Here is a 27,988-nt window from a genome sequence, read left to right as displayed (position 1 = left end):
TATCAGGAAGGACAAATGACTTGGTCCTACCAGCAGCTGTTCCTTTGCTTTGACAGCAAAGGGGTCTAGATAATTAGCTCAGCTGTAGGAACCCACCCTGAGGACATCTCAGGGCAAGCAGAGCAAAAGGTCTGCTTGTCATCACCACCTGCACTGGATGCTAAAGTAAGCCGATATAAGATCTCTTTTCCCTGTTTAGCTTAAACTAAATGAAAAATTGCATTAGAAACGTCGGCCTGTGCTCTGTATTTCATCTATATTGCTGTCAAAGATTCGTGCTTGGTGTGATTGTATCCGTGTTTTTAAAAGTTTTCACCTTGACTGATGTCTTTTCCCTTAAGTTAAACTGCTGACCTTCAGTATTACCTTATTTCTCCAAAACATCTGTCTCAGAAGGATGGAAACTTATGACCAAACCACCACAGCACCAGCGAGGGTATGAGCTTAACACGTGTCCCCTGCTGTGCATTAACTACCCTTTCTCCCACGGTAAATGCCTAATAGTTTACACCCTGTTTATGAATTGATTGGTTGGAATACTGCAAATATGTTCTCTGCTCTGTCCTGCAGTAGTTTGTCTACATGCCCCCCCCCCCCACAGGACAGAGCTGAGATGTTTGTGTAACAGTTGAGACGTTCAGATGAGGCTTAACCAGTTCCAATCGAAACAGGACCTCTTTTTTTAGGTTTAGCTAAAGCTGTTACTGCAACCCTGACTTATTTATTTATTTCCCTCTAGCCACAAGGATTTGGATTAATTAGTTCTTTTTTATAACATATTTTTCACAGTGCAAAGGTCATTGGACTGTTAGGCGTAGTAATAAATTTCAGTGATCTCACTTCACTTTCTTCTCCTCCTATTTCAGTGCAATGTCTGGTTTACACTTGGGTCTCTTTTTCGCTTCAGTTTTTGGTGTGAGACGGTGTCAGCTGCATTGTGAAACTGAAGTTAAATATAAGAACTCAGAGCATGTACAGAATCCAGGTGTGAGTGTACTGTATGCATTGCTTCTTTAATGCTAAGTTAGACCAGGTTGGTGAGGGAATAAGAAACTGTAAACCTCACCTGGAGTTAAAGGAATTTTTTAATGTAATTTTCTCTGTAATCACCAATGGGAAATCCCACAGGCACAAGCACTGTGCATAGTCATAAGTGTGTCTGCCAGTCAGAACCTGCAGTGCTGTCTGGCAAAAAGCAATTTTATTTGGTTTCACCCAGCGGAGCTCAGCCTCAGTCCCAGATGAGCGATTTGTCTCCCGAGTGTCCACGTAGCATTTAAGTAAGATTTTCATTATTTTATTCCTTTATTCCAGCCAAACCCATTTGATTTCTAAATTTCTGGCCATGGAGAAAAAAGATCCATCGCTTCACAGACAGACCCTTAGAATGAGCATGAAAGATAATATGTTAATACAATCTTTGCCGTTCAAATGTGAAGAACCAAAGAGAAGAAAGGCATGGAAGATCTGAGGTTATTCTCAATCCAAAATCTTTCCAGCAGATCTCAGTTGCTCCAAGAAGGACTGAAGCCTTTCCTGCTGCAGGATTCGTGACCTGAGCACATCCTCCATCCGTGGCCTAGCAGCAGCAGTGCTGTTCCTGGCACTGCCTGTGGCTCTGGTAGTTGATCAGCTGGCAATTTTGTCTTCCCAAAAGTTTGTTTAGTGACAAATACACTTGGAACTCCATCTTTTCTTATTACTTTCAGAGCCTTGCTACAAATAACACTTAACGTTTTTTCTTTTAAAGCTAAGTGGTATTTTTTTTCTTCACTAAACATGAAAAGGAAACACTTTCCATCAAAAAGAGTGTGGGAGTGGTTACTGGAAATTAGCTTTTAATAACCCTCCATTGAATTTCCGATTTGCATAGATTATGAAAGCACATCAAATCCAATATTGAACTGATCGTTTGATGCTGCAGGAGGAGTAAGATTAATGGTACTACGTGTCATTGTGAGAAATGTTGTATTGCTGTATGGGGATTTGTATCATTCAATATCCAGCAGCCCTTCACTTTTGTGTGATGTTCTTTCTGTGGTGTCTGTTACTCAAAGGCCTGCACAGAGCTCCAGGTTGCTAATAAGTTTTTGCTGTACAGCCCAAATAATAGATGAGTAATTTGATTATCCATCTCTTTAGGGTCAATTTAAATTCATTTTTACTGTGAGACTCTGTATTGTTACCAGAAGCCGTTAGCAGTGAAAATATGTATGTTTTGAAATGTAATTACTGGTCATACCTAATAACTGATTTTAGTTCAGTCATTTTAAGGAATGAAAAGAGCACCTACTAGTTATCACCATTTTTAATACACAATAAAAGTAATTCTATTATAAAAATATAGGGTATCTATTTTCTTTATTAAAAGCTCAACTAAATAATTAAGAACATTTTGTTAGGATACGAATTGGCTAATAGCTTGGGAAAATGTTTTAAAATCTGCCATGATACCATTTATATGACAAATAAGAAAACTAATAACAAATTACATTGGAAGCACGTTAGTAAGTGAGAAAATGAAGCCTATTCAATATACTCCAGATGCAATGACCCTTTGGAAGACCCTGTTTCGGAATAAACAAGGTTGCACTGCAAATAAATAAAGCATGAAAATTCATCAAAGGCTAGGACTTTATGTAGATAAAATTAGGAAGCAAACCTTTTCATAAGCTCTCGAAATGTACAGATCTGATAAAAATGGCATCATTTTTTTTTTTCTGTGTTCAATCTGCTTAATGATTTTCTTGTTGTTGTTTGGTAGAACCGGATACTGAAATCGCTTCATCTTCAAAGCCAGAAGAAAGTTTCTATGCTGACAATTACAATCCCTTCAAGGATGAAGATGCCCCAGAGTACTTGAACCCATTTGATGAGCCAGATGCTGAGCCTGAAGCATTTGTAACTGCCAGAGATTCTTCTCCTCAACCTGCAAAAAGGAAAAATGTCAGACCCGTGGATATGAGCAAATACCTCTATGCAGATACCTCCAAAGCTGAAGAGGAAGAGCTAGATGAGTAAGTATGATTCTTCATCTTTCAGCGGCCTTGGGAGCATTAGTGGGATCCCTGGCTTAATCTTGAGGTGTATTGGGTTCAGTCATGGTGATCCTTAATCATCTCCCCGGGACAGACTGATCTGCAGCTCAGCAGTAGGAAATATCATACCCCCAAGTCATAGTGTTCGGCTGTACAACTGAACATGATCAGTTGGGAAATGCTTCTTAGCCTCATTGATAGCAAGTTACTTGATAGGGAACAGTCTGTGTACCTTTTTGGCAGTTCATTCCCTGCCAATTGTATATGAGCCAAAAATTAAGGAGCTTGGGCCTTCCTGTCTCTTTTGCCATTATTTTTGCTACTTAAAATAATGATTTTTGTTAATGATGATGGAGAGTTTGTTTTATATGGGTGTGCAACATGTGTAAAGGAAGGGCTCCGTGCTGTCTGCATAGCAAGTTTTGAAATTCTCATAAAACTAAATCTCTGCATCAGAAAGCTAACAGCATATGTGCTTCGTTAGGTTGTTTCTTTTATCGTAACCACACAAAACTTTTATAAACTCCCACTGATTGCCTTGTGTTATAGTATAGAAACCTAACAAGGAGTGAGCTTTTTGCAATAGCTGTGCAGCTTGGGAAGTTTGAAGGTGTGTGCCTACTCCTTGTTTGTGGTTATTAGTCACCAACCACACCACTCATGAGACAGTTTATGGTGATTACACATGAGCAATTTTACAGACAACAACTGTAATTAACGTTTAGTTTTACGGTACTTAATAAGATTTATCACGGCATGACATTTGCATTACTTTAATATTAAATATTAAAACAGGTGTCCTGCTATCATCTTCATGTTTCTCTGTTTATAGCCACGTTCTAGGAAAGTGAAGAATTCCTGTGCACTCTGACAGAAATGTACAAAGACCCTGCAGTGTCTTTTCCTTTTAAAGCTCTGTGGCTATGTTGATGGTGTTGTTTTGTGGAAAAGAGAAGAAAAAGAAGGCATTGGGGAATGATTTCTTGGTCAGGCCTGTTCATCGGGGCACTGCCTGAACAAACAGCAGTGGCTGCTGTATCTTCAGACCCAGTGTGATCACACCGTTGACATTCACAGTAGCCATCCCTGATGGTTTGCTGATCACCAGAATCCACAGGGAAAAATAATACATACATATATTTATTATTTATATATATTTATACATATATAAATATATATACATATATTTATATATATGTATGTATTATTGTGTGTGTGTATATGTATATATATGTATATGTATGTGTATATATATATGTGTACTCCTACATATTTGACAACAGGTTTTTATGTCCAGATGCCCCAGTAGCTACCTCTTGCCACTTTCCTCCCAGGCTACAGGAGTCATTGAAAAAGACACAGAGACTTTTTTTTTTTTTTAACGTAATGGGTAAAGCATGGCATGAGGAGCCCTTAGATCTTTATATTGAAACACTCTGGAGGAAAAACATGTAGTAATAGAACTCTAGTCTAGGAACATAAAACTTGTGATGCTAACTCACCCGTAATAACATTATTTTGCTTCACCTTATGTCATCAATTTTCTTTTTTTTTTTTTGGTAAAAAGTTCCTGCTAAGGTTATGCATGGTATGATAAGCACTGAAGGAAAGATTTTCATAAGCAGTGTCAGTTTGTGTGTCCTGTGTCATAAGGGTTTACATCCAGGTGTGTATTGTTTCTTATCTAATGTGAATAAAGATGTTTTTATTATCCAAGTGGCTAATCTTCTTCCAAATCCTTCTAAAGTCTAGTCTTCAGTGTCAATTTCCACAAGAAAATAAGGTGTTACATGGAGCGTATTTCCTTTTATTGACTGGAAGTAAGTTAGCTTTCCAATCCCATATGTTGGCCTCTGAAAACAACAGCTAGTACTACCGGGTTTATCTGCCGTAAACTGTTGCTGGGTTCTCTAACATGTTCACCACTTGTCTGAGTTAAGCAGTGCTAACTTTTTCCATCTCTCTTCATACAGAAGTCTCTTCATGTCTCTAATCATTTTCATCGCACGTCTCGGGACCCTCTGTTTTCTTCTGCTGTGTCTCTATTTTGAGATGTGTTGACTTGACCTCAGCAGTGTAACAAGACAAGGCTGAACAACTGGGTCATATCACGGCATTAGAAAACTTTGCATATTATCTTCAGCCTCTCTCCTAACATCTTATTTTCTGAGTTGTGTTGGTTTGGGTTGGTTTTTAATCATGTTTGACTACCCCTGGTCCAGTGTTTTCCCTGGGAATGACTTTGAACCTGATAGATGGAAGACGTAAGTCTTCTGAAGGACACGTAGTGTCACTCAGGAAAGTTTCGGTGGGGTTGGCTTAGTGCACCACTTGGCATTCTCCTCTTCTATTTTGTGGGAAATGTGATGCTGTGTCCTGGGAAAACACTGAAAATCAGGACCCTTGTCCCACTCTGCTTTGGCAAATCTCTAATTGGGATTTTGGACTCAGACCTTGCACAAAGTGCCCTGAGACCTGAACTCTGCTTCCAGTTTTGTAACAAACTCCCGTTGTAATCTTGGACAAGCTACCTACCCTCGCTGCGCCTCTGTGGAGGATTTACCTTGGGTAATTGGCTTAATGCAAACCTATTTCACTAATGGTTGTGAAGATAATGGAGCGTTTCACAACACGCGTAAGCAAAGCCTAGTCACAAGCACCGGCGTAATGAGGCGTTGCATGGTGCAGGTGGATGAAGACGGTCCACCACAAATGCATTCTCCTGTAAAACTGCTCGCAAAACTTGCTTCCTCTGGCTAAATTCTCCTGCCTAACTAGAGATAACGAACACGTTTTCCTTATCCCTAATATTCCCTATATTAGTTCGGGCGTTCGAATGTTAGTGTAAAATTCTGCTTTTGCCTTTTTGAGTCGTATACATTAAAATCAAAATGGTAGGTGGCTAACTGGTAATAAAGAACAGCTTGCCTTGCCAAGTTGAGTTTAATTATTGGAAAACAGCACAGATCACAACTAATTACAAGTACAACCCTTTCAACCTGAGTACTTCTGATCCATAAGCAGCCTGACCTCTTAACCCTAGCACACTAACAGCTTTGTTTTTCCTCCTCAATAAAACGTTGTGTGTTTTTTTTTTTTTTTTTTTTTTTTTTTTAATTTAACCAGTAATGCCGGTCAGAAACATCTTTAAATTGGTCAGAATAAAACTCGCTTTCAGATATTATTTGGCTCCGTGGCTTCTTACCTCGTTAATCGTTGCATGGCTCAGGACAATGCTGTCTGGGCGGAAGGACTATTGAGGTGCCACCTGTTGAAGATGGCTCTTGCACAAGAAGCCACAAACCACCCCGCTGCTGGTGACTGCTTAGTGCCAGGTAGTTTGGTAGGTTCTATTTTTAATTTTGTAGTGGACAGTCTAGCATCTCTTTAGGGCAAATCCTGCTGTGGGGATCAATTCAGTAGCGTCGCTAATGCAAAAAAAAACACGTGAGCTAACTTCAGAGAGGAGTGCGTTTGTATTTTTAAGCTAAGGCTTTTTTGAGCCAGACTTTTCCCTTGCCTAGAATCTCACAGAGCCATGTGGTTGGGCCAAACTCCCCTCCATCTATTGGACAGCAGTGACTTCAAAATTTCTGCTGTCTTCTGGCAAGAACCACGGGATGTTGTCTGTGTCAAACCTGAGAAACGGTTTTGAAAAAATATTTGTAAGACCAATTAAAAGGTATAAAGAGAAAGGTGGAAAATAAACTGTGTGTGTGTGTTCAGATCATGCTATGACCAAGATGTGAGGGTTTAGCCCAGCTCTAAAGCAAAATACTTTCTAGGAAACAAAACCAGTGACTTGTCTCTTGACAGCCCTTTCTTCTGACAGATGCAGTAGGGTGCGATCCTTCAGGATTACACATGCAGCACAAAGAATCCTAAAGCATAGACATTTCAAATATGCTTCTTTCCAACTCTTGTTTTTGCTTGCACCAGATTTGTTTTTAACCTTACGAATGCACCTTTCTTGTTCCAAGTCGGGCTGCACAGGATAATTTCAGCACCACCGAGCCTGCTGCATCTCATGGCTGCTGAGAAGGCCGACGTACAAAGCTAAGGCAAACCTTGTGCTCTCCTGCAGAGTTCATTGTTCTTCAGCCTTTATCTCTTTTATCTTCATTTTCACCTCCCTTTGAACTTTCCGGTGTCTGAAGACAGCTGAGCTGGGCTGTCAGCTAAATTAGGGCTACTGACAGCTAGGTGCATTCCCTGCTTCAGACTGAATACCCTCCTTTTTTCTGCTGCCTCCCCTGGAAAACACCCATCCGTTTTCATTTAACTTGTTATTTTGATGTCGCCCTTAGTTTTGATTGCGCCGGTGGCTTTGCGCTTGACGGGCAGCAAAGTGGGAACACCTGAAAGTTGCCTTCAGTCAGCAGAGGAGTTATTTTAGTGTTAGGCTTTCCTTTCACTTCGGTATCTGGATTCAGATCTCTTTTTCTTTAACAAGTGGCGGCAGATTCTCAGAAAGGTCTGGAGGTTTTGTGCCTGGTCTTCTCTTACGTGCTTCAATAAACTTCGCCTTTCAGAAGTAGCCTTATTTTCTGCAGTGTGGATTATTAATTGCTTTTTTTCTCAGTGAAAGGACAGGGTTGAACTGCAGTAAGACCAATTCTAAAGTCAGTCTAAGAGACCGAAAGACGTATTTGTATACTACAGGTAGGCACAACTGGGAGTAGTGTTGTGTGGAAGGAAACTGGGTGGCCAGTTGGTTTGTTGTTTGGGCCCAAATGTTGCTGGTTTGGTTGTTCAAAATCAGCATACACTAGCTCATTTCTCTTATCTTGAGAGGCAATCTGTTAATGGATCTAGCTAGGTAACTTTTATCTCATGCTGTGTGCGTTATTGTTTCCATCTCGAGTTGATTTCAAAGCACTGTTACTTGTTGTGATTAATTACCCTTTATATAACTGTATGCAGATAGCTCTTTGGGAACTGCAGTGACTTCATTACGTGAACATTGTTTGCGATGGATGATAAATATATCTCGCAGGGGAAGTATGGAATGGAAAGGAATGAATTAACATACCTGTTTTGTAATTAACTGTCCAGTTTGGGATTGCAAAACATTAAAACCTAAGAGCATGAATAAGTTAGTTTAGTGTGAAGAAGGTTCCTGTAAGTATACTTAGCAGGGTATAACATTGCTCTCTCTTTTAAGTGTGTAGTAGAAGCTGTTATTTGATGTGTTACTGGTTGATATTTGATGCATCAAACTAGTAGATGGAAGTTGGAAATGCCATGGAAGTGTTTATTTAGGGTGGAACAACTAACTACAGAGTTGAAATGTGAACACCACAGTTGAAAATAATTCTTTGGACTACATCGACTTTGGAAGAATTTTACTGTTCCTTAAATGAGGTTTAGTTATTAAAGAATTAAATCACTTTCAAATAAGACAGGTACTAGCTACTGGTACCTGTAGAGAGGAGTACAGAAGCCAACTTTTGTTTGTTTGTTTGTTTTACACTATCCTTTTGTCCAAAAAGTACTCTTGAAATGATGTGATGACTGTTTGCTGCACAATTTGAAAGATGCTCGCCATGGTGTGTGTGCCTGCTGAGGACAGAATTTTTGGACTTAGCCTAGAGTGAGGCCTCTAAAGCCGTGTTGAGTTTTACGCATGTAAAAGTGACCTGGTCCTTAAATCTGTTCTAATTAAGAATCCTTGATTCTATTCATCAGAATACTCAACAGCCAGCAACTTCCCTCAGGTTAATTGGTATTGATCTCATCTGTAAATCAGGCATTTGTTAGATAGCCAGGTGTATTTGAAGTTAGCTTTGTTGTTAATAAAACTTCTGTCATCTAGGAGAACTTATGTGGTTTATAGGAGTTATGAGCTAATGCGGTTTTAGCTGTTTTATCTCATTTGTCAATCATATGAAAAAGTAGCATTTTAAAGCATGTGAAAGTAAAATGTTTTCTTGTGTGGATAATAAAAAATATTTAGTCATCAGCTTCTCTAAATAGGTCTTACTTTCATTTTGAATTCCAAGGAGATAGCAAAGAAATGTGTTTCCCTTCTTTTAATTAGATCAAATCCGTTTTATGAACCAAAATCAAGCCCTGCTTTAATTAAAGTTGCTCCACTGCAAGAACCAGAAAAGAAGATGAAAAGAAAGGCTCCTGAACCACCAAACCTCTTGCCAAAGACAGAGACAGGCATGAGTGAGAACATGTCAGCTATTCCTGCATCGAGGGAGCTTTCTTCTTCTCCTAAGGTAGGTTTTTTATACCAAAATTTTGCCTTTATTTTTAACAGTACCTTCATGTGGATTGTAGACATCCTATTTATTTCCGCGGGCCATCGTAACAGCTTTGCTTGTACTTAATAAGGTGTTGGCTCATCTCTATTCACTTGCTGGTTCATAGGGAGAGAGCAGCAGTAGGAGCTTGTATTTTTTCTTTAAGGATTTAATGACAACAGTAACAGCAACTGCAGTTTCAAAGAAAAGAGTCTTCTAGTAACAAACGGTACTGGACAGCTGGATATACCATTGAGAAGGAAGAAAATCATGTTGAACAATACTTTGTCTTGATCTATTGTAATGTCACTAAGCCTTGCCCCTGTTGAAGAGTCTTTCTCCACGTTTCTGTCATAAATCTGGGTTTTAAGAGCTTAGTACTGGACACTGTTTGTGTTTGGATTTATGTATGTCCAATTCCATAGGTATGTGGAAGTAATTAAAAAATAAATGAAAGGACACAGTCTACTTTAGAACAGATTAACAGTTTATTAGGAATGTCCAGACTGAGCATACATACACCCTCTCGCATCGCTGTGTTTCTCAACTTAAAATACGAATTAACTTCTGTTGAAGAGGGCAGTGTGCAGCATACATGTAGGTACCTAGGTTTACAACAGCTAACTCCTGTGTGGATTTTAATTCCAGTGTTTCAACAATTAGCTCTGCTTGTGTGTTTTTTGTTTTTTTTTTCTTTAACAAAATAAGCATTTAACAATATGTGTTAATGGGACCTTTATAAGAAAGAATTTGGTACGTGCTGACCGCTTGTTATTAAGGGTAGGAAGATGAGGACAGAAGGCTTCTCTTCCAGCACACCTCTCAATTTATGCGTATTATCTGTTTTGCCTTGTATTGGAGCTGCAGTACTCCAAGAATTGAATGAAACTACTTGTCATACCTATCATTTCATTGCTTAATTAGTCAGCTAGATTGCTGACATGTCCTTGTCCCCCCAGGCTCTGATCTTGCTGTCATTTTAGCACTCACTCAGGGTGAAGAGTATGAGACCAGAAATCTAATCTGTGTCTACTCACAGCAAAACAAAACAGCACGGTAAGGCCACAAGCACGATTCACAAGTTATTCTTAATATGCAAGACCACTACCATGGCAATATTACATCCAAATATTGCAGTTACATAATGCACTGTGATGGGGTTTGATCCTGTTGGCTGGAGGTTGTGTTAAAAAAAAAAAAAAGACACAATCCACATTACTTGATTTCTGGTGGAGTCTGGCACTCGGGTTGAAGACAAGTGGCCAAAGTAAAGCATTCTGGTACTACCCAGCAGAGAAAAGACTGAGACTTCTGTGGAGGAGATTTTATCATCTTTCTTGATGGAGGTTGTGCCCCCCAGTGCTCATTGTTTGAGAGGGTTTTTTTTTTTATTTTTACAGGTCTGCTTCCAAGGAAATATCTCTGCTTTATTTCATGTTTTCATTGGGCTGAAATAAAGCAGCATTGCTGTATTTGATTCTCATAGTTTTAGATTTTCTAAAAGCTGAAATTGATTAAGAAAAGACATGGGAGTGAACCTACTGTGGTGTTAGGAATGCAGCCAAGTAGTTTCTGCTGTTAGGCAGGGTGTTAGTTTCCTAATATTTTGGTGCCTGCCTTCTTGCAGCCCACCTCTCTGCCACTGAAGATGAGGCACAGCTGAGATCAGCGAAAGTCCAAGTACTGAAACTTAAGTATTATGGCCATGGGGGAAGCTGAAGCTCTGCAATGACCTTCTGCAGTTTAGGAAAGCATTAATTTATTTTTTTAACAAATTTTGGATGATGTGAGACCATTAGGGAAGATGCAGTGTCTGGGTTTGTTATGTTACATCTAGGTTGGAAAGTTTTGCTTACTGGGTATACTAAAGTACTGTATGATCACTTGCAATTCAGAAAGTTTTTTCTAAGTCATTTTTCTTTGCTTAAATTGTTTTGATTTAAGATAATCTAGTAATTTTAGATGAAAAGCACTTTACTTGGAATGCTGCTTGAAACTCAGAGTACTGACACTGAAAAAGAAAAGAAAATGAAATGATTTCCTCACACCGGTACAAAATAGTACCCAGGTAGGACTTGGACTGTTGGCACACGTAATTTATTGCTCAGTAAGAGTGTTGGTGTTTAGCAGCTCTGACAAAACTCCCATCCAAGGGTATAGGCACTATACAAACATGAACTTGGCACGTGTCCTTATGTAGGGGGAGTAGTCCCATGGCGGTGAGCATAGGTGGAGGGAGGTTAAGTAGCTGAACTTAGTGATTTATCCAAGTTATCTGGGCACAGAAAGCCTCTACTGGAACTGTGACCAGAACCCAAGTATCCCAACAGAGTCAATTCCCGTCTTGGTTGTCTTCATGGGAAATGGTTGCAGGGCAAAAATGTTAGTCTTTAGACAACATGAACACAGCATTACTGCTAGAACTTCAGAGTTTAAGGAGCGAGACTCCTTAAAATGCCTCTGCAAATCTTTGGTAGAGTATTTGGAACTCATTTTTTCCTTCACACGCTAATGGTGTTCATAACATTTGCTGAACACAAAAATACAAATGCTCTTACTCACATCTATATATCAGCAAGATTATTAGGTGCAAATTACTCTTGAAAGATTTGACACATGACAGATTCCTACTCAAGATAGAGGTTCCAAATACTTGAAGTTATGTCACCCTCTTAAAAAAAAAAAAAAAAAAAAAAAAAAAAAAGCAATTAGATTTTGAAGACAGTAGTGAAGCTCCTAGGAATTTAAATACTTAGGATTTAAAAGCTCCTAGAACTTAAAAGTAGGGCGAGAAAGGGTGATATTTTCCAGAGTATACACCCAAAAATCAAATCCCTAGGGTATGGCTGGACACCAAAATCGCTTCGTTCGGTATTCAGCTGCAATGAGCCTTCTAGCATTGGCACCCGGGATGTAAGGAAACTTCCACAGAAGTGCAGTTGTGTTTGCTGTTGAAACATCATAGCCCGAATCCAACACTTTACCATTACCCGAGTAGTGGTGGAAGGTGTTTCTTGCCTGAGGGATATCTGACTTCCCACACATGATTTTTTTTTTTGTGTGTGTGTGTGCATGTTTTTTTAATATATAGCAGCAGTGTCTGTGGTAATAAAAGAGAAAAATAAAACAATGAATTTTTAGCAGTCAGCAGTCTTGGACATGTCTCATTTGAGAACAGGCTTAAGCTAATGCATCTATGTGAATTGCAAAAGGCTTTCTTCTACAGGAGTTGTATGATCTTTTAACAGCTGGATGCTATTTCTAGATTTTCCTGGAATCACATCCACAGTTAATTACCCCTATTACTCCTGACACCATGGAAATCAAACTCCTTTGAGTTCCTTTGTTCAGAGATTTATGTTGTACAAGATAATTATGTGTAAAAGCTTCGTATAAAACCAGGGAGAAAATTCCAGAAAACGTGTTCTGATCTGGTGGTACGGAGCATCGTGCTGGGTATCCCCAAGGTGAGGAGAGTGCTTCAGTGTGGAGTCGTGGGTTGGTTAACCTTCAGGAACTCCACAATCAGCGCATCTGGAATCTGAAACACCAATAAATAGGCATTAATTTTAATAGCCGTGAAAACACTGGAACTAGAGTTTGAAGCAAGGACTGCATCTCACTGGGAGACTGACATAAAAACGTATTGCCTGGACAATTATAGATGATTGTTGGTCAGAAGGACAAGTCATGAAACTAAATATGAGAAATATTTAAACCTTTTTTTTTTTTTTTTTTTTTTTTTTTCTTGAAATGATTGTTCTCAGGCTTATAGCCTACCTGTGCCTGAAGCTATGGATGCTGTCTGGTAATTCCTGCAACACGGACCCGAGTCCTGTTCTGTCTGAAATGCAAGTTTAAAATAACGATGCTAATGATAGTAATAACCATAACAGTGTCTTCCCCCTTCTTCAGGGCTTGCCTTTGGCCTCTTTCCTCCCCAAAGATATTGCCTCACTTGGTGTCCACTTACCATCCCTTAATAAAATTCATATGTGAGAAAAGGATGCAAACGAGGCTGCTTCTGCCTGCCCCAAGCTGATGGGTTTGGAGAAGTTCATGAGTGCTGGTGATTGGAGAGTCTTGCGCCTTTCATATTAATTTCCTTTAAGAGGCACCTCTACTTCTTTAGCTGCTGGAAGATCGGCCTGCACTGGCTGTTGCCTCTCTGGTCATTTGCAGCATACCTCTCTCTGCACGTTGTTCACCTGACCTTTTCCAAATATTTACCTTGCCCTGTTTGCCTGGGCAGTCAGAGAACTGGAGTATGGTCCTTTACTGGGGGCCTAGCTTCCCATAAAGGTCCAGCCAGCTCTTGGCCTGGTTGTGCTAGCTCAACATTTGCCATATGTGGGTCGGGAGGAAGTTTTGCTTCAAAATATTATTACCTGTATTTCCTGAAGAAATAGCTTAAATCTCTCCCATCTTCCTTCCACGTCTCCTCTAAAATAATCTGAGTCATCGGGGAGTTTAAAAATGCAAAGTCTAAAAGTCTAGAATTAGCCCACAGTTAATCATCTTAAATGGCTTGAAGACTATGGTGTGCCGGCTATATTTAGATGAGTCTGACAAATGCACTGTGAAACTGTAATTAAGCTTCTTAGTCATCAGTCTGCTCCAGTGCTGTCAAGCCAAACCGAATTGGGCTTGTTGGGCTTGTTACCGCCATACCATGTCACTGCTCTCCACACGGTTTGGGTAACAAGGTTCTGCCTTTCTCAGGGGTGATGGAGGCTGAATTTATTCCACTTGCCATTGATCTGGGGGAAAAAAGTTGAACTTCTTTCAGCCTCAAAAGCTAGTGTCTGTGCCAGTGGTTCCCTTTCATCAAACCAAGGCATCGTGTGCGTACCAGTGCCTGTCGTGGCTCTAGCAGATTAAAAAATTCAGACTTCAACCGGCTGAACTTTGGTCTCATCTCTTACTATACCCGGGTGATGCTGAGCTTACTGGAGGTGAGATCCAGGCATCAGTTCAAGAGTTACAACTGGATCACATCACTGGTACACACCATGTGTCTCAAAGTCATGCGTTTTGGTGCCTTTGTCAGAAAAAGGGGGCAGGAATGCGACTGCATTTATGCAGGGGGTAAGGAATTATTTACTAGCCAACAGGTAATCACCCTCAACCGTGGAGTTATTTCTACATGTTGAAAGCACACATCTCCTGCAGTGGGTCGGCATTGCTTCTGCAACAGCTAGCTCATGCCCTTCCCTTCAGGAAACCATTCCCAAGAAGATTTTTCCTATTACATTGTAGTTTGTTTGTGCCAGGCTGTGGTCAAGGTTCAGGCCCTGTTGATGGCCACGAATCCCAAGTCCTTGCGTTTTGGGTAATGTGCTTGTAACGAAACTACTGAAAGGCAACAGTTTTGTTAGCTGTGGGGAATCCAGCCTGTTCTTATGTCCTGTCTGCAGGGTTTGGAAATCTGTGTTCATCGGTCCTAGGTACGCACTTGCAGAGCAGGTGCGTGGACCCTTTGTCAGCACCAGTCCTGGTAGCTCTCAGAGATCTCCATCTCGCAGCCCCCTCTCAGGCCATCCAGAACATACCTCAGCAAATAAAACTCCTGTACTCCAGTCTTCATGATAAGCATTTCTCTGACAGTAAGTGATTACGTCACTTACACGGGATGTGTATCAGACCGCAGGATGCTTCTTGAACTTGTTCTGGGATGATTTAGCTGGTTTTTGAGCTACGCTTAGCATTTGGTCAAAGTATCTAACAGCAAGACAGGGTAATAAATAGGCCTGGCTGTCCTAATGCAGACACCATGCTGACCTTTATGACAGTCACAGTGTTGCTGATAGTCACAAATACATAGGCATTGATTTTGGTGCCTGTAGACAAGAGCTTGTTGGTGACCTTTTACATTGGCAGGAAAGAAGAATACGTGTTCACGTCATAGTCCAAAGCCAATACTAACATTTCTGGCTGTCGCCACCGTTGTTTAAGCTCTGGTTTCCTTGTTTAAACCAAAATGAATGTTTTGTATGGCCAGTGGTAGCCAGTTCTCTTGTGCCAGCCGACCTAGCTGGTTGAAGCTCTAATGAAACATGCTTGTAGGAAAAGTGGCATGCTGTAATCCGAAGTACAGAATCCTTTTTCTGCATCGCATATAGTAACTCATCTCCATCCAATATCCTTTGTAATCCGTTGTCTACACGGGCTGCTTTTATTCACAAAGCTTTCTGTCTGATAGGCAGGTTATCCTTCAAACTATCAGGGGGAGGAGCACGTGAGAATTACGTTCTTAGGAGAGAAGAGGAGTTCCCAGGTTCTTGTCAAGGGAACAAGGAGAAACCTGTAGTTCAAGGCAGAATAAATGTTTACACAGAAATGAAACATACAACTTCTCAATTGTTTAGTGGAAGGGGAGCAAAATAGCATTGGATGTAGTACTAGGTGGTACTCTGCAAGGTCTCAGAGATGCTTGCTGTTTCTGGTCATTCACTTCTTATATTTACCTCAACACTATCAACCTTATGTGACTGAACAATAGGAAGAGCTCATCTAAAGAAAGATACAGTGATGCTGCCAGGCAGGGAAATTACATTAAATTGCAAATGGTAGATTAAGGAGATCTCTTATTGTCTCTCTGTATCAAAAGTATCTCAGTTATGCATTCACATCAGCACTCCCTGACCTCCTGTTACATCTTCTTTAATGAGTTTGCTCCTTTCCAGCTTCACGTTAGCTGCAAAGGAATCGTGCAGCTCATTTGCATTGAGATCTTCGTTACTTCCTCTGCAGATAGTTCATCAAGACTCAGGAGGTAGTGGGCAGAATTTTGAGATATCTACTGTTAGGAAGTTGTGCAAAAAAAAGGCACTCTGAGAAAATCTGTCTTTGCATACAGCCGTCAGACAATTTATCTTCTAATAGGAAAAAAGCCTTACAGGTAATGTGAACAGAGAGGCAGTGAGATAATCATGTTGAAGCACAGACAACTCATGAAACTTGCGGGTTCTCAAGTGTTAATAAAAGACCCTTCTTTTTTTGTACCATACTTAGTCTCTTACTACTGTTTGCGTGACTTTTATATGGTGTTTGTCAACTTGACTACCTATGAGCTTTTTCTGCGTTTCTTACTATTAACTAACGTTTGGAGACAAAGCAACCTTGTTAGAATAAAGAGTGAACTGTTCCCTTCCAATACAAGTGTCATATTTTTTCATTTTGTTGAAGTTACAGGCTAAAGAATATCCTGCTTTCACCTAATGCTTGCTCAGGTTTTGCATTTGCTATGTTGCGATCAGCCCCCATCCTGACTTCTCACATTGCCACCTTCCTTGCCCCACCTTGAGCCAGCACCAGCCTTGATTGGGGGTTATTTGAGTAACAGGAACACAGCAGTGACCTGGGAACCTGGCAGCACAGTCCCTTTTGGTGGCAGCACGGTCATCACTAGACTGTAAAGCACATCCTGGGTGTCCCAGTGAAGTGCTGGTCTGGGGCAGTTGTCATTCAGAGCATCTGTAGGGTGTGATGATACAGTGGTACTTGGCCTCATGCTGCCGGGAAGTAACTTGTTCACATTACAAACGTGATGCAAAGTGAGTGTTGAACCACTATTTCACGTGGAAATGGCTTTGGTGATTTAACTCTATCTGTTCATACTTAAAGCAAAAGCATTTGCCGGGTCCTGCACCTGGGGCGCAATAACCCCAAGCAGAGCTACAGGCTGGGAGAGGAATGGTTGGAGAGCTGCCAGGCAGAGAAGGACCTGGGAGTGATGGTGGATAGTCGGCTGAATATGATCCAGCAGTGTGCTCAGGTGGCCAAGAAGGCCAACAGCATCCTGGCTTGTATCAGGAACAGTGTGGCCAGCAGGGCTAGGGAGGTGATCGTCCCCCTGTACTCAGCTCTGGTGAGGCCGCACCTCGAGTACTGTGTTCAGTTTTGGGCCCCTCGCTACAAGAAGGACATGGAGGTGCTCGAGAGAGTCCAGAGAAGGGCGACGAAGCTGGTGAGGGGCCTGGAGAACAAGTCCTACGAGGAGCGGCTGAGGGAGCTGGGCTTGTTCAGCCTGGAGAAGAGGAGGCTCAGGGCCGACCTTATCGCTCTCTATGGGTACCTCAAGGGAGGCTGTAGCGAGGTGGGGGTTGGCCTGTTCTCCCACGTGCCTGGTGACAGGACGAGGGGGAATGGGCTTAAGTTGAGCCAGGGGAGTTTTAGGTTAGATGTTAGGAAGAACTTCTTCACTGAAAGGGTTGTGAGGCACTGGAACAGGCTGCCCAGGGAAGTGGTGGAGTCACCATCCCTGGAGGTCTTTAAAAGACGTTTAGATGTAGAGCTTAGGGAAATGGTTTAGTGGGGACTGTTAGCGTTAGGTCAGAGGTTGGACTCGATGACCTTGAGGTCTCTTCCAACCTAGAAAATTCTGTGATTCTGTGATTCATTCCATGTTTAATTTCTTTAATCGCCCAAGTTCCTGTTTACTGAATATAGGTACTCTGACACTACAGGGAAAGCAAAATCCTTTTCTCTGTTGTCACTGGTTTTGTGTTTTGTGCAAGTCAAATGAATTCTTAATGAGGGAGCCAGTGTTCATGCAAGTGGGAAGGAGGGATGCAGTGTATCACTGCTAATCATCAGATAGGTAACTATTGTAGCTTCTTGGTACTGTTTCTTATACTTGTGTTTCACTGCTGATCAGAGTGTTCACTAATTTCTTTATAAGTGGGGAAGCATTCTGGATGCACAAAACCATGTATGTATGCGCAGATATATATATATATATATACTAATAACTTCTTAAAATAAAATTATCTAAGTATTTATCTATTGTCCCTATTTGTAAGAAGAAGAACAAAAATCTGTTGAAAGCAAAGAAATCTCAAATAAATACAGTCTGAAGGCTTGAATCCCAACTGCAAGTGTGGGCTGTTAAAAAATGACTTTTACAGAAGTGTCTTTCTGGGGAAAAGGAGTTTTCATTCCATGGTATTCTTCAGCCTGCTTTTTGTCTTGGAATTGTGATGACTGAAGCTGAGTGCACCTCTCTGTAGCACCAAGAAAGGTACAAGTGGTACAAATGTAATGCATTTTGTAGAGAAAAGGGTGTGTGTTTTGATAACATGCAGGAGCAATTAGCAGTTCTATCGACTGCTTCTGTGAGTAGGAGTTCCCAGGACTGGACCTTAATAAAATAGATCCATTTTTGAGAGCGAGTCACCTGCCTGCTTCAAATACCCAGTTCCTAGAGGTGTCTGCTGCTCTCCACTGGCTACAAAAGAGTTGAGGTAAGTTAAACTTGGACAACTAATTGACAGGCTTTTAAAGTTGGTGAGATGGACTGTCCCTGAATATGGACAGCCCCTTCCTTGTGTGCATGACCTAGAGTAGAGCCATGGTAGGGCAGAACACACAGGTATGGCTGCCGGGTAGGAGTTGTGGATGTGGAGGAGTAAGAACAGTGTCAGTTTGTCAGCAAAATGAGGATTCCCTGCTTTGTTCTACCTCATCAGTTAGCGATTTGGTAAAAACCGGTATGAGAAGTGACGTTTAACGTGTGACAGGCTATCCATGAACGGTCACGAGCGAGACCAGAAGTGACATTTTTTTACTACCCGTTACAACTCAAAGGAGTATCCGGATACTGTATGGACGTGCTTGAGACTCGTGCCTTTATGAACAGGCTTCTGCTTGTGTGGCCTCCTTAGGCTACCAAAGTGATCAACTCGTTTGTAGTTGGCCATTGCTCGTTTTGCCTGCGTAGTTGTACTTCAGTGGCTGTCAGCGTTAGTTGGATAGTGGATTTCATCTCTTTGCAGCCTTGCTTGATCCCCTCCTCCTTGCAAGTGGCTCTGCGAGTGTAGTAGAATGAGCTGGTGGAAAGGGGTGTCTCTTTTCTTCGTATGATGGCTGTGACTGCTGCCAACAGGAGTCAGTTTGTATTCCTCAGAAGTGTAGGTGAAACCAATGCCTTCATTAATCCAGCTGCTGCATTTCCTCTACGAGAGATGCTTCTTTTAGGCTCTCAGGTTGAAAAAGCACAGAAGGCCATAATTTACCCACGTTGCTGCACAGCAGTGGGGGTCCTGCGTTGGGTTTGGAGGCAGAGCTTGAGCTCCTTTCAACCTCATCCCCACACTTCTCCCCTTAGCCCATTTCTGAGCACACATAGCAAGGAACCAGAGCGTTGTGTAGCTGGAGACAAGTTGCCACGTGCATCCCTCATGTATCCCTCGTGCAGCAGCTGTGACCCAGGGAACTAGGCCGGGGCGCGCGCTGCTTGCACCAAGGGCCAGCGGAAAGGCACAGCTTTCACCGACAAGTAAGGCAACTAAATGCTGTCTGGGAGCGGTCAGTATTATCCTTTCCTCCCTCAGGAATACCGTATGTGGTGCTAAGCTAATCTCTCGAACCAAATTTTGGACTGTGGTGTTATTTTTAAGTTCCCAGCTTGATACAGATATGATAAATGAGCCGAGCTATGGGCTTGACTCAGGCGCAGTGCAGCTGGAAGAGCACACACCAAGTGTGATAAAACCAGCAGCACCCTGTGAATTGGCTCTTAGGTGCCTCAGACTCAGGGCTCAAAAGCTTCCAATGATCTGGAGCCGTCTTTTTTGTGGAGCTCTCATTTGCTTTGGTTAAATGGACGGGACTGCTACCTCATGAGGATGTCTGGAAAATTAAACGTTTAATCTTCTAGATTAAAATACCACGAAGATGGAGACTGTAGAAAAGCCCTTTGATGAGATTAATGATACTGTGTTCAGTTCAAGGTCCAGGGAGTGTGCAGCAGATGAAGCATGAGGACAAACAACTAATACTACGGAAACAATAGGGTCGGTGGGTAGTCCCATTCAGGGTGGTCGTCGTGCCCTGTCTGTAAGGGACGAGTCTAGGGAAAGAAGTGCTGCTAAAGATTGTATCAAGCTGCAGATATACAAAGGATGCCAATTAACGTTGAATACGTAACTATAATTTCATAATATCCCAACTTCTGATCTTTGATTTAGCAACCTTAAGTGCTGCTACTGAAGTGTTTCAGTTTTCTTTACATCCTTATTAGTAGCGGGGCTGCAGAAACCAGGTCTCCAGGGCTGCCCTAGAAAAAGCATTTTAATTGCAGATTAATATACATAATTTGCAGGATGATAAACACATGGCTCCTTCTGCAATTTTCATAATTGCTCTTTAAGGTATTTCTGCCGTACTGGGGCAGTGTAGCTCCCATTGAAATGGATGGAAACACTGGCAGTGCCTGCAGCAGTTCTGGACTGGGCCAGTTAGCAATTCTGCAAAATGTCTTTGCAAATAATGTTTGGTAATTTAACCAGCATTATGACATTCAAAGCCTTACGTTTCATATTTTTAAATCTAACTCGTATTTACAAATCACAGCACTTAGATTTGTCATCTTCATAAAATGTTGTTTCACCTTTTCTGGAAAAATAGGGTCTCTTAGACAAGTAATGGCTGTAGTTTTATATGTTTTATTTCATCTTGGAAATGTAAAACTGTGTCCCGTTCTGCGGGAAGAAAATTCATCTCTGGCCTTTGGTGGTGACAACTGGAAGAGCTAACAAGCACAAGGCATGTTCTGTGATGGGGCAAAGGGGAGTTTTATTTAAAAAATAAATTAAAAAAAAAGGCACTAAGGCTAGAATCCATTCAGTGTTTCCCAGGTAAATACATATTACAAGGTATAGAAACCTTTGAATTTCCTTGAATGAATCTAAGTTGCTCACCAGTCTGTCTTACCAGCAAATGCAAGGTTCTCGTTTCACCACTTTCTGTGGGATCGCAGGGGAGCTGAAGTTACTTGCCTGAAATCGACCATTTAAATACCCTTAAGGTGTGTAAATGCAAGAAGAAAGTTAGGAACTGCTGGGAGTGTTCAGGTTTCTCGAGTGCTCACGTTCCTAAAGGTCAGTGCTTTCGTGGCACTGTCCCATCTCTCTGGCAGGGCACAAGCCGGATGAGGTGCAAGCACCGTTGGCCAGGCGAGGCAGCCTGCCAAAGCGTCTGAAAAACAGCTCAAAGTAAAACCAGGGCTAGCTTCTGGGATGTGTAATCTGTAAATCCTTATCCACGATGTTTTCTTGAAGTTCTTAGCTGGGACTCCTGTGCTGGCAGGGACCTGGGAGGAGGCAGCAGAGGTGGTGTGAGGCCAGTGGCTGGCTCCTGGAGCATGCGCTGAGGATAACCAAACACCTTGCTGCCATTCAGCCAAATGTTCTCAAAGGATGGGGAAGGCTTTGAGTTGCACGCTTGGTTTTACAGACCGTGACTTCTGCTTTGGTAAAGCTTTGCTTTTTAAAAGGTAAAAAGGAAGAAGGGATGCTTCTCCTCAAGTAAGACATTTTTGAAGCTACCATCAAAACCCAAATCCTCAAAATCATAAAAAAGCTGATAAAACCTATCGTTTTGCTCTTGAGTTTTTACACCTTTTCATCAGGCTCTTTAACAAGCAGGGTACTGAACAACTTGTAAATGGAAAACTTGATTCTTTCAAGTGTTCCCTTACAAGCTAATGAGCAGCTAAATACAGCTGGAATAAGCTGATGTTGCTGTAGCATTTAACTTCTAGCTCTTACATCAGACTTTGTTGTGGAACTGTTTCAGATTGTTAAAATCTTCAGTAGGCTCTGAACTCTTTTAGGCCCTCAGCAAAGCATTCTGTTAAGGAGCTAGACTAACAATAGCCTGTTTTCTCGGGTTGCCTGAAGGGTGGGTTTGGTTCATCTTGGCTGGCAAGCACTTCAACTTGGAAATAAGAGAGTATGAATAAATATTCCTTTGCTTCTGTCATGATGAGTTATGGTCATATTACAAAAATAATTATCTTCACTTCATAAATCAGCCTGATAGTTAACTTTGGTTTAGTTGCTAATTCACTGTTCCTGCTAATCTTTCTTTGGTTTGGTCAGATACTTATGCATAAGAATAAATCACAGTTCTCAGCCAGAATGCTTCTTTTTTTTTTTTGTTGTTGCTGGGGACGAAAAGTGAGCCTAAAAGCAAAATAGACAGCTTCTGTGAACAGATCTGCTGTACAGTGCTGGCCCTAAAATGAGGGGTTAGTGTTCGCTGTTCTACCCTGCTTTGTAAAAAGCAGAGATTGTGTCTCATTTATTTAAAACAGTGACCATTATTACTTTCAGATGGGCAGTTAATTAAATAGGATTGACTTGTGAAGCTGGATATACTGAGAAGTAAAAACCAGGAGAGACAGGGAAGCCATAAACGCCAGAAGCTAAGCCCTAGGGAGTGCGACACAGTCAAATATTACACATGTATGTTGTACCCATCCCCACTAGCATATACGAGGTAAGTGCAAATCTTTTTAAGTAGAAAGAATCAAGCCAGTTAGAAGGAAATTGGTGTATTCCTGAGATGCTAGAAGAAATATGTTACCAATTCATACTGCAACACAGCTCTGAGGACTGGGAGCCTGCATAATAAACCAAGCACTTCTGAGATAGTGCCGGCACACTAGCTGCATGTTCTACAACAGCATTTTTTAGCCATGTTCAACAGTGTGCTTGCTATCGCTCCTCCATTTGTTGAATTCAGGATGACCTTTGCATGAATAAAGTCAAATAGGATTAAGGCAGGAATTTTCAACAATGGGAAAGAGCAACAGATGTAGCCGACTTTGAACGTGGGAGGATTGTTGATGCACGGTTGCCTAAAGGGAGTGTCTGTGGTGACAAAAAAAAAAAAAATAGGGGAGAAAAAGCAATGATTTCCTAAAAAAAAAAAAAATCAAATAATTAACTGCATAAGAGAAAAGAAAATAGAAAATAATCCAAAGGAACTGAGCAATCTGGGTTTTACTGAAGTCAAGCTGCCTGATTTTTTTTTTAAACTCACTGCCTCCTTATAAATATTTTTCCTACTCTTTCAGAAGAACTATCTGTTCTCTGTGTCTATCACTGTACCAGCTATCTGAGGGTTGTTTTGTGTGTAACGTATCTTAGATCCACGTTTTTTCTGAGTTATTTTAACGTGCATGGACGGAGTATGGAGATGTTTCTCTGGAGAAACAGGCGTTCCAAAACAAAATCCGAATCCTGCTGCTATTTTTTAATTTGATTTATCCTATGCAGAAACATACAGATGGATCTCAAAATGCACCCAGTGCAAGCACTCTGAATAGAGACTTAGAGAAGGAAAAAATGGCAATAACATACAGAAAGCAAGAACTCTTTCTGACATATCTCAAGCAGTTCTGTGCCTATTAGACGAAGTGGATTTGTTTTCCTTTAAAAAAAAAACAAAAAAAAAAAAAACACAATAAAAGGACATGCCCGTGCTTTTTCTTGGTAGATTTACAGAAATGTTTTTGTACCTTTATGCTAGTATTTGGTTACCTTTTTTAAATACAACTGCTTCTTGGAAACTCACTTGGTTTCATTGTTGACGAGCTATGCTGCAGTTTAGTAGACAGTGGTGTTAATCCCTAAATGATACTTCATAGTCTGTAGTAATGAATAATGCACAAATTTTAAATATAGTTCATATGTATAATTCAGACAAATCAGCTTTGAAAAGCATGCATGGGAAAAGCCTTTAAAGTGTGAGGGAAATCATGTGCTCTAGCTCAGTGAAGGGGCTTTAAAGGAGCTAGCTAGAAACTAAAATTGTTAAGGAAATCACGTCGGAAATGTTACAAAAAATATGGGTTGGCTTCATATATTTGAAGATCAACTGTAACATTTAAGAGCTTGATTAAAACACCCACCGATTAAATGCCTGCATTACACTTTAAAGAGAGCTATGCTGTGGAGAGGGCAGTTTCTCTCTGTAGAAAAATCATTGGGATTCAGAGTATGTAGCATGGTAAAACACCTTCTAATGCAGCTTATTCTGCCTCTTCCCGTGCTGATTTAGAGCAGAGCTGTGGGCTACCCCCTAGCTACTGGCACGCTGCTGTGAACTCAGTAATCCTAACATGTCTCCCATACCCAAAAAAGGAGAGTCTTCCAACAGACACTAAAAAAAATAAGAAGGAAAAATGTGTGATCTGATACCGAATATCTTGAACGCGGCTCCGAGCGCCAGAGGCTTCATCAGAAATTTTTGTTACCTCAGTGAAGATGTGGTGGTGTTTAATTTGAGGACTACAAACAAATTCATATGCAAGCCTGGCATCTTCAGCACCAAGAGTGTGTAAGTCTGCTGGTTGAGTCGAGTGGTTTCATGCCCACTTGTAGTTGTAGAAAGTGTCCTTTTTTTCCCGTGGCCTTACTGCAGAGACAGACACTGGCCCATGCACGGGGCTCACAAAACTGCTGGCCGTGATGGTGCATGCACAGTTGTGTGAAAAGCTCTTGTATTCAACCAGAGCAAAAACTTGAAATAAATTGTGAAATAACAATTTGTCAGTGACTATTAGACAGCTGGCCTTTTGTACGTGTTCATGAAAATTAGTGCCTCATCCCCTGGAGGTGCTAGGAAGCTGAAGTCCTTTAGCCTGTCCTGAATTAAGTTCCTGGCCAGTGAAATCTCTCATCCAAATTTCCACGAGTATGAAAAGAGCAGTTTCTGGTTCCTTGATTGTCCTTTGTAGCTTTAAAGGGCAATAAACAAATCAGAGTACAGTCTTTATTTTTGGTGGGCCAGCCAAAAGTCTCTGTTCTCCCTGGCTTCATCAGCACCTCTGAGACAAGGATGTCCCCCTTCTTCTTCAGGCTTTTGCAAGGGTGGTGTTTCCTGGCTTGCTTCAGTATAAATAGGTCTTTGAAATCCAACTCAGCCTATCGTGCTTTAAGGGTATCCTAAAATATTACACCCTCTGAAATATTTATAAATAGAAATAGCCCAGTATTGCCATATTATATTTTTTTTCAGTTACCTGCATTTTTTTAATTATTATTTTTTTCTTGTGGAGTTTAATGGAAGTAATTTGTTACTTAGAAAACAGATAGTGTGTTTCTCTTGTTTCAAGTGACCTTAGTCATTTTTACACACACACACACGCATATCTGTATGTATATTTTCCTAGTATATACATTTAGGTCCATACCACTCGGAGCTAGAGGTAGGTAGTCTATCATGATTTTCATTGACAGCAGGAACTCAGTAACATAAGCTGACTTTATCCTTTGGTTTGAGACTCTGGAGTGTAGACCAAAACCCAATCCGTAAGCTTGAGTATAAAACTGTAGCATACCAATCATTCTTTCAGTGATTCTTATAACTGTGACCACAGACCTTCTCCATTGTAGTTCAAATGCTAATGCAATATTAACATATATTTTTTAAAATGTTTTGTTTTTTCAATGGATTTAACTGGTTTTACTTTTTTTCCTAGGAACAATATTAGACTTTAAAAAAAAAAAAAAAAACTACTAAAATTAGGCTTTATTTTAGTGAGCTATCTCTCTATATTTATGCAATTCAAATGTAGAACCAGGACATGACATAGATAAGAGTAATGGCAAGTAACCAGAAAATAATTCCAAGGAGAGCTTCCAAGTTTTTGGACTTTTTTTTCCATTCCTGGTCTCCTTGGACATGCAGTTGATCTGTTTGCAAACACTTCTTGTTGATCACAAGCGCAGTCTGTCTTTTTCACAAGTATTTAAAGAGTGTGAACCCACAACAAATGGGACTAAGAATATGTTCGGGGCATGAAATGATTTGCATCAGTGCACTTCAGTCTTTCAAGAAAGGATGTCTTTATTTTTATTTTTACTTCTATTTTTGTTTCGAGGAACCGAGTAGTGTGAGTAGTCCACAAACAATTGAACTGTATTGCTCGAACTTTTGCGTGCTGGGCGTTTTGTTGTGCACAGGTGACATGGGCTTTGCTCTGCGTCACCACTTGTCTCACTCCCACTGTGTCTGAGACAGTCTCTTCATCAATATGTCATGCCCAATACAGTGGAAAAGAGTAGAGAAAAACAATACCAACCAGAGTATACATTTTGGAGCTGTATTGTTAATAATTTCATCTCGTTGATCTCCTGCACTTTGTCCCTGCTGCTTCTGGCAGGAGCGATGAGCTCCGCGTGGAGCCTCAGCCAGGTGAATCCTGGTGGACGACACATGTCTGCTGGGGAGCTGTTCGAAAAATGCAGGAGCTTTTCTGAGTTTGGCCGTGACTGAAACCAAACAAAAAAAATTGTTTGGATTATACTGCAGAAGAAAGTCTCTTTTGACCTCTTCTAGTTCCATGGGTTACAACCGTGTTGCTCATGTCTGATTCAGGGCATGAGGGAGATCTCTGGAGCATCCCATAGCATGTGGGCAGGGGTAGCATCCCTTACAGCAGCTTCGAGGGGTCAGAAGCTGGGAGTTCTCCACCTAACCTCGTCCTCTGGGAGCCCAGTGCCCTCCCCTTCCACCCTGCAGGGTTTACAGGAGGCACTACGGAGCTCAGAACAGAGCACAGCTGTGCAACAGGAGCAGCACTTGTGCTGCCAAGGTTTTATGAAGAGGAGATAGTAAAAATCGTTGCAAAAGGGCTTTGCAAAAAGTATTTACATATGCTAGAAGACTTTGTGAGCATGACTTGTTGAGAAACTAGACTGTGACTGAAAGTAACATGCACACTGTGTACATACCAACTCCTCGTTCTCCCACTAGCACTTCTATTTGAGTAGTCTGTAAATTTTATTGTAACTGTAGGCAAAACTGCTCTTTCAACTCCTCCCCTGCAGAGTTTTAAAGACAAGGTGGATATTACTCAAGTGATGTCAGGCTGCTTGTTTCCTAGTCATGTCTTGGGTCATGCTCCTGCTGCAAACTGTTGCCTAGCACTCTGCAAAGCCCACGTTTGAGATGATGAATCCTACAGATACCTGTAAGTAGTATTTAAAAGTTCATCTAACTTGCAAGCAATACCCACTATTCGAAGGAACTTTGTAGCATCCACTGGAAGCTTATTTAGAGTGGAAACAAAGTGAAAAATACGTTGGCTTCTGTGCATTTGCAGAAGTTCAGGCATTACAGGTAGCTGGCCGTATCACCAGAGCTCTCCCGTATGTGTGCTTTTGCTTCCCTTGATTCTCCCCATTTCAACCATTGTCATAATCATTTAATCTCCCGTTATGCAACCCGAATGTTGCTACACATTTATTAGCAAACTTACTGTCAGACTAGTAGTAATGCTCTAATTTACACTTCCCAAAGCATGGAAATTTCTGTGTAAGGCTCCCTTCTTTTTCCCTCCTCCCCTTATCCCGGGGTGCTCGTGCAGCGCAAAGCGTTGCAGGAGGCTGAGATGCGTGAACGATAAGTGCCGTGCACATTGCAACACCTGGACGTGATCAGACTTGCTGAGGATGATGTACAGGGCTCAAGCCGGAGTTGTCTGCGTTTGTGCTGGTATTTGGCTGAAGCCTTTCCCCATGGAGCTCCTCGGGGTTGTCTGATTAATCTCGGTGCCTCCCCCAACCCAAGTAAAGCTGTCGGTACCTTCCCCAAAGCCCCTTCTGACAGCACTGGTGCTTCTGGTTGAAAGGCTGCAGACTTCTGGGGCACTCTTTCCATCTAGATGTTTCCTGGTGCTGTCTGCAGATGAGCGTTTGGGATCACGAACAGCTCATACCAGAAGCACGTTAAGCATTGCATCATCCCAGGACCAATTTGAGAGCCTTTCTTTCATGAGCGCTTAATTTTATTTAACTTAACCACATAAATTAAGTCCAAAGGATAACTCAAAATGGAGCTCTTCCTTCCATTCATAAGCTGTCAGTTCAAAGGCAGAACATCTCTTAAGGACCTTAATCCAAC

The 27,988-nt window shown here is 41.3% G+C and overlaps 1 protein-coding gene across 11 annotated transcripts in view; it reads left to right on the top strand.

Moving 5' to 3' along the window:
• EHBP1 (EH domain binding protein 1) overlaps window positions 1-27,988 on the top strand; it is a 208,902-nt gene that overhangs the window by 90,141 nt on the left and 90,773 nt on the right. For all 11 annotated transcript variants that reach the window (XM_032183615.1, XM_032183614.1, XM_032183617.1 and 8 more), the window contains 2 exons: window positions 2,765-3,017; window positions 9,079-9,265. In XM_032183615.1, coding sequence (XP_032039506.1) covers window positions 2,765-3,017; window positions 9,079-9,265 — 440 coding nt within the window. The remainder of the gene's footprint in view (window positions 1-2,764; window positions 3,018-9,078; window positions 9,266-27,988) is intronic.

This window comes from Aythya fuligula, chromosome 3 (genome assembly GCF_009819795.1).
Source record: "Aythya fuligula isolate bAytFul2 chromosome 3, bAytFul2.pri, whole genome shotgun sequence".
NCBI classification, from domain to species: Eukaryota; Metazoa; Chordata; class Aves; order Anseriformes; family Anatidae; genus Aythya; species Aythya fuligula.
This window is presented reverse-complemented; position numbering and strand designations above follow the sequence as displayed.